The following is a 6,643-nucleotide window of genomic DNA, read 5'->3' on the forward strand; positions in this document are numbered from 1 at the left end:
GCCTCGTACTATGGGCAGTATCAGGATCTCAGCAGCCAAATTTTACCAAGGCCGGCTGAGTCAGTAACATCATTACTTTCACTTCCAGCGAGACAGTGATGACGACGACGATGACGATGACCGAAGCAGCGATAGGGAAGATGGACCGTTGGAAGAGCAGATAGAACGCTTGCAGGAGAAAGTAGAGTCTGCTCAGAGTGAACAAAAGAATCTTTTCCTCGTTATATTCCAGGTAACGGTGTGGGAGTTCATCCCTCTGGCAACTCTCAACTTCTAAGGGGACTAGAATTCAGAAGGTGGGAGGAAGGATGAATAGGAAGCTAGTAATGTGGTCTGGCCACTCCAGAGCAAGGAACTTCTAGGTTCCCCCTAGAGAGGCCTTGTTCAGCTTCAAAGTGTTTGCATAAAGGAGTTGTTATACTGGATTGCGCCTTCCTTGAGCAAGCAAAAGGCAGTGTTTGTTTAAATGCAGTGTTTAGTATCTCAATTTAAATGAATTATTCAGACTTGACTGTTCATAACTTCTGTAGAATATCTCATGGATTATTTTGTCCAGAATAATACATACTTATCTAAGATTAGTGAGTTTCCTTCATGCTTAACCAGTACTTCATTTAAAACTATTCTCTTTTTTTAGCGTTTCATTATGATATTAACAGAGCATTTAGTGCGGTGTGAAACTGGTGGAATTGATGTAATTACGCCTTGGTACAAGAACTGTATAGAGAGACTGCAGCAGATCTTCTTACAGGTTGGTCTCATTCAGCAGGTAGATAATGCTTAGTGACTTGAGACTCCGTCCTGTTCGTCTAGCCTTGTCCACTTCATTTAATTAAAATACAGCTGGCTGGGGCAGCCTTGTCCTAATTGGTTAGCACAGGGGATTGTGCTGAGGTCTCCTTGCTTCTAATCCCAGTTTTGCCAGTGACTGTTACTGTAGGGAAACTATTTGTTAACTGTCCCTCCATTGTAAAATGGGTGTAAATTCAGAGTGGAAGGGGTATATCAAGACTTGATGCTTGTTAAAGGCACTTGAAGTTCTACTAAGAGATACTATTATATGTGAGTGCCAAGAATTGATTGAGAAGGGGGTAGTTGTAACACCCTTATCTATGAAATGACTGCAGCCCTGGGAGGGAATGTTTAAAGGCCCCTATTAAACCACAAGAACTTTGGAACACTGGTGTCTCTTTAAAATCTGGTAACCAGTGTAAAAAGACTAAAGATTGTGATGACTTGGCTGAAAGTAACAGGCCAAGAAATTGAAAGTGTTCCTTTCTGTGTACTGGCTGGTGACAGCACAGGGTGTGGTATGTAATTCTTCATGTGGATTACTCTCCCAGATTTGTAAACAAAGTTTACATGGCCTCCTAGCGTGTATTTGGGCCCAAACCTACAGTTACCCCATGCACGTGCAGAGGCCCACCCACAGCTCATGTAGAGTCACTGTTGCTAGCATCTTCCAGCTTGTTTTGCACAGGGAGAGTACACGCACTTAGTAATACAAGATATAAACGCAACTGCAGTTCCTACATCCTGTCATCTCCCCAGGCTACACCTTCCTTGCACCTGGTAGAAATTACATGCAGCCCTGCCCAGAACCCAGTGTAGCCCTAAGTTTTGGTCAACAGTTTGGCTGCAGTGTGTGATACATGTTCTGTTCTCTGCATGTTTTGGTACATAAAGGCAAATAAGAGTAATAAAGATGCCTGTCTCTGTCTGCAGCATCACCAGATAATCCAGCAGTACATGCTGACCTTGGAGAACCTCCTCTTTACAGCTGAATTGGACCATCACATATTGGCTGTTTTTCAGCAGTTCTGTGCTCTGCAGGCTTGAGAATTTTTCACATGCCGAGTCGTATCTGCAGGACTTACACTGATTTCATATTTTTAAACAAAAAGGGGAAAACTTGACATGGGGAAGGAAGAAACTTTGAATGCAAGATGGCTTACCACGTTCTTCTGTGTAAAAGATACAGTACTCTAACAGACATCAACTGTTTTAGCGTCATAGGCCTTTGTTATAACTGATAGAGGACTGGTGTGGAATAATTATGAATTATTTTAATTTGTCCTTTTAATTTTAAATGGTTTGAATGTTGGCTTCATCATAGCATTTGTTTGTTTTTTTTGTTTCTCCCCTCTGTCATTTATATAAAAATAAATAGGAAACTATTAGAGAATTCGTTACCTCTGCCTAATCCTTAAACCAAACAGATCCCCTAATTACCATAATGTGAAGCAGGTCCTAGAGCGTCTTGTGAATGTGACAGACATGCAACTCTTCAGTGAGCAGCTTGATAAATTCTCTAGTTAGGCAGAGGAAAAGTATCTTAACTTCAGGCATGTGAAACGCTGAGTCAGGCTTAAAAAGTAGTCTAGAGCATATGGGTTTATTACCAAACTGAATAGATTTTCACAGTTTGAAACAATGTGATTGAAATACAGTTGAAATATGTTTTTTAAATCTATTGTCTAGTGTCTTTATTACAGTAATTACAAACATGCTGCTCATAAACATAACTGTTCATTACAAAAGATTTTGTAGGAAGTGTTAACAGTTGGGAAACTTCATGCTGACATCTTCTGAGGAATATATTGCTACTTTCCAACACTCTAAAAAGAGAAGTTACCACCTTACAGTGCCTGTCAAAATATCTAAATCATTCAGATAATAGAAGCACATGCAGGGTGTTTCCCCTTCAGATTAGATTCCCCTTGGATGCTCTCTGAATCAGGCAGTTCCCATTTGAACGCCATGGACAGTGTACCGTCCTTAAATGCTAACTTCTCTCCCAAGAAGAGACTGGAATACAAAATGTTAAATAGGTTAATCTTGTTATCATTGATAGTAGCTTTTCCACCAGCAATCTTGTAGTCACCTAAGAACTTAAGAATGGCCACTCTGGGTCATACCAGTCGTCCATCTAGCCACGTGTCCTGTCTTCTGACAGTGACTGATGCTAGATGCTTCAGAGGAGATCAGCAGAACAGGTAATTATCAAGTGATCCATCCTCTGTCATCCTGTCCCAGCATCTGTTAGAGGTTTAGAGATACCCAGAGCATGGAGTTGTCCCTGACTACCTTGGCTAATAGCCGTTGATTCTGTCATTCTTTTTTGAACCCGGTTATACTTTTGGCCTTCACAACATCTCTGGCAAGGAGTTCCATAGGTTTACTGTGCATTGTGTGAAGAAATATTTATTTTTGTTTGTTTTAAATTTGCTGCCTGTTAATTTCATTGGGGGACCCCGGTTTTTGTGTTATGCACAGGGGTAAATAACACTTCCTTATTTTTCCACACCAATAATGATTTTATAGATCTCAATCGTATCTCCCCTTAGTTGTCGTTTCCCAGCTGAAAAGTCCCAGTCTTTTTAATCTCTCTTCATACAGAAACTATTCCACACTGTAATCATTTTTGTTGCCCTTATATATACTTTTTCCACATCTGATACATCTTTTTTGAGACGAGGCGACCAGAGCTGCATGTGGTATTCAAGGTGTAGGATGTACCATGGATTTTTAGAGGTATTCTATTTTCTATTTTTTGTATCTCTCTCCTAATGGTTCCTAACATAGTTAGCTTTTTTGACCGCCACCGCACATTGGATGGATGTTTTTCAGAGAACTGTACACGATGACTCCAAGGTCTTTCTTGAATGGTAACAGTTAGTTAATTTAGACCCTATCGCTTTGTATGTATTGGGATTATGTTTTCCAGTGTTAATTATTTTGCATTTATCAACATGGAATTTTATTTACCATTTTATTGCCGAGTCACCCATTTTTGTGAAATCCCTTTAACTCTTCGCAGTCTGCTTTGGACTTTACTGTCTTGAGTAATTTTGTATCTACAAATTTTGCCACCTCACTGTTTACCCATTTTTCCAGATCATTTATGAATATGTTGAACAGCACTGGTCCCAGAACAGATCCCTGGAGGACTCTATTTACCCCTCTCTATGCTGAAAACTGACCATTTATTCCTACACTTTGTGTTCTGTTTTTAACCACTTACTGATCCATGAGAGAACATTCCATCTTACACCATGACTGCTTACTTTGCTTAAGAGCCTTTGAGGGGCCTTGTCAAAGATTTTCCCAAAGTCTGTGTACACTATATCACCTTTGTCCACATTGGTTGATCCTCTCAAAGAATTTTAATAATGGGTGAGGCATGATTTCCCTTTACAAAAGCTGTGTTGACTATTCCCCAACATCATATTTACTTTATGTATGATAATTCTGTTCTTTATGTAGTTTCAACCAGTTTGTCCAGTACTGAAGTTAGGCTTGCTGGCCTGTAATTGCCCGGACCGCCTCTGGAATCTTTCTTAAAAATTGGTGTTACACTAGCTATCCTCAAGTCATCTGGCACAGAGGCTGATTAAGTGATAAGTTGCATACCACAGTTAGTAGTTCTGCAGTTTCATAATTGAGATCCTTCAGAACTCTTGGGTGAATCCCATCTGGTCCCTGTGGCTTACTATATAATTTTATTAATTTTGTTCCAAAACCACCTCTATTGACACCTCAATTAGACTGTTCCTCAGATTTGTCTCATAAGACGACTGGTTGAGGTGTGGGAATCTTCTTCAATCCTCTGCAGTGAAGGGCAATGCAAAGAATTCATTTAGCTTCTCTACTAGGGCCTTGTCTTCCCTGAGTGATCCTTTAGCACCTTAGCTGTCCAGTGGCCCCACTGATTGTTTAGCAGCTTCCTGCTTCTGATGGACTTAAATATTTTTTGCTGTTAATTTTTATCTTTTGCTAGTTCTTTTGGCCTGCTTATTATACTTTTACACTTTGACTTGCCAGGGTTTATGCTCCTTTCTATTTTCTTCAGAAGGATTTGACTTCCAATTTTTAAAAGATGCCTTTTTTTCCCCCTGTAACAGACTCTTTTACTCTGTTTAGCCACTCTCGTTTTTTGGTCCTCTTACTTTTTTTTTTTGTATTTGAGAGAAACATTTAATTTTAGCCTCTATTAAAAATTAAAATGTTTCCATGTAGCTGGCAGGCATTTCATGGTTTCCTGGTCATGGCAAATCCAGCTATCTATATTGCTAATGATTGAATTCCCCATTATTATTACCTGTCTCCCCCTAATAATGGGGGTCCCCTCCCTCAGGGGGGTATCCTCGGTGCAAGAGGACATCATGATATCATCTGGAAGGAGTATCCCAACTATGGGATCATTTCCCTCCATTCCAGTTTGATGTTCTCCTTTCCCAAGATATTCCTCCCTTCCTCCTCCTCCTCCTCAACAGCACAGTGGCACTCAGGGCAGGTCTACGCAACAGCCTGGATTGACGCTCTGAGATTGATTCACCAGCGGTTGATTTGCTCTGAGATTGATTCACCAGCGGTTGATTTAGCTGGTCTAGTGAAGACCTGCCAGATTGACGGCAGATTGCTCTCCAGTCGATCCCTGTACTCTACCCCAGACGAAGAGTAAGGTAAGTTGACAGTTTCTCCCGTTGACCGCCCGCAGTGTAGACACTGCGGTAACTCAGCCTAAGGTACATCAGCTCCAGCTACCTTATTCACCTAGCTGGGGTTGCATAGCGTAGGTCGACTAGCCTCAGATTGAGGGCTGGGCCACTCTGCTCTGTTCCTCTCTGTCTCCCAGTTCAGCCGCTCTGGTCTCCAGAGCTCGTACTCAGTCTCTGAAGGCCATGAGTTGCTTGCAGCAAATTCACGCATTCACCCCCTGCCCACAAGGCAGGTACTCATATGTGCTGTATTCAGTGCAACAAACTGGATGGCCCCACTCTGCTGCTGGACTTCTGCCTGCATTCTTTTTTCTCCTTCAGCTTTGTTAATCAGGAGTATCTGGCTTTCACGCGTCCTCTCTCCCCTCCCTCTTTGCTGGCTCTGTGTGTTCCCTGGCCCATCTGGTCACCTATGAGCTGGCTTTTTTAAATCCCTGTTCACCCATAATTAGCCCTGCCCCCTTGTCAAGGGACCCTAAAGGGAGTAGGGATCAAAGGGCAGGGCTAGAGGCTCAGCCTTGCCTAGCCGGTACTAGGCTCAGCACACAGCCCCCCCACAGTAGACCAGTGGTTTTCATACAGGGTCACAGCAGGTCTGGTCAGCACTGCTCTTCGGGCTGTTAAAAGTCCCCTTGGCCATGCTGCCCAGCTAAGGCAGGCTAGTCCCTACCCGTTCCCACACAGTACCACGGCCAGCAGTGGGGCCGGCTCCTAGGCAGGGGAGCCACAGGGCTTTGTGCGCTGCCCCAGCACTGGCCCCACACTCCTATTGGCCAGAGCTGGGGGAAGGGGGGCAGTGCTTGCAGATGAGAGCCATGTGCAGCTGCTTGCATGCACTTCTACCTAGGAGTCGGACGTCCTGCTGGCTGCTTCCGGGGCGCAGCATGGTCTGCAGTGCCAGGACAGGTGGGAGCCTGCCTCTGCACCCCAGCAGTACCAGTGACCAGGAGCCACCAGAGGTAAGCCCATGCCCCAACCCTGCACTCCAATCTGCTGCCCTAGCCTTGAGCTCCCCCAAACCCAGAGCCCCTTCCTGCACCCCGGCCCTACTCCAGAGCCTGCATCCCCAGCCCGGACCCCCTCCCACATCTCAACTCTTTGCCCCCAGCCCTGAGCCCCTCCCACACTCCAAACCCCTCATC

General features: G+C 43.7%; 1 protein-coding gene across 3 annotated transcripts in view; it reads left to right on the top strand.

The window, feature by feature from the left end:
• NCBP1 (nuclear cap binding protein subunit 1) overlaps positions 1–2,469 on the top strand; it is a 46,011-nt gene extending 43,542 nt beyond the window's left edge. For all 3 annotated transcript variants that reach the window (XM_030566351.1, XM_030566352.1, XM_030566353.1), the window contains 3 exons: positions 89–232; positions 638–751; positions 1,726–2,469. In XM_030566351.1, the coding sequence (XP_030422211.1) occupies positions 89–232; positions 638–751; positions 1,726–1,839 (372 nt within the window). In that variant the 3' untranslated portion in view covers positions 1,840–2,469. The remainder of the gene's footprint in view (positions 1–88; positions 233–637; positions 752–1,725) is intronic.
• The last annotated feature ends 4,174 nt before the right edge of the window (positions 2,470–6,643 follow it).

Source organism: Gopherus evgoodei, chromosome 6 (assembly GCF_007399415.2).
Source record: "Gopherus evgoodei ecotype Sinaloan lineage chromosome 6, rGopEvg1_v1.p, whole genome shotgun sequence".
Lineage (NCBI taxonomy): Eukaryota > Metazoa > Chordata > Testudines > Testudinidae > Gopherus > Gopherus evgoodei.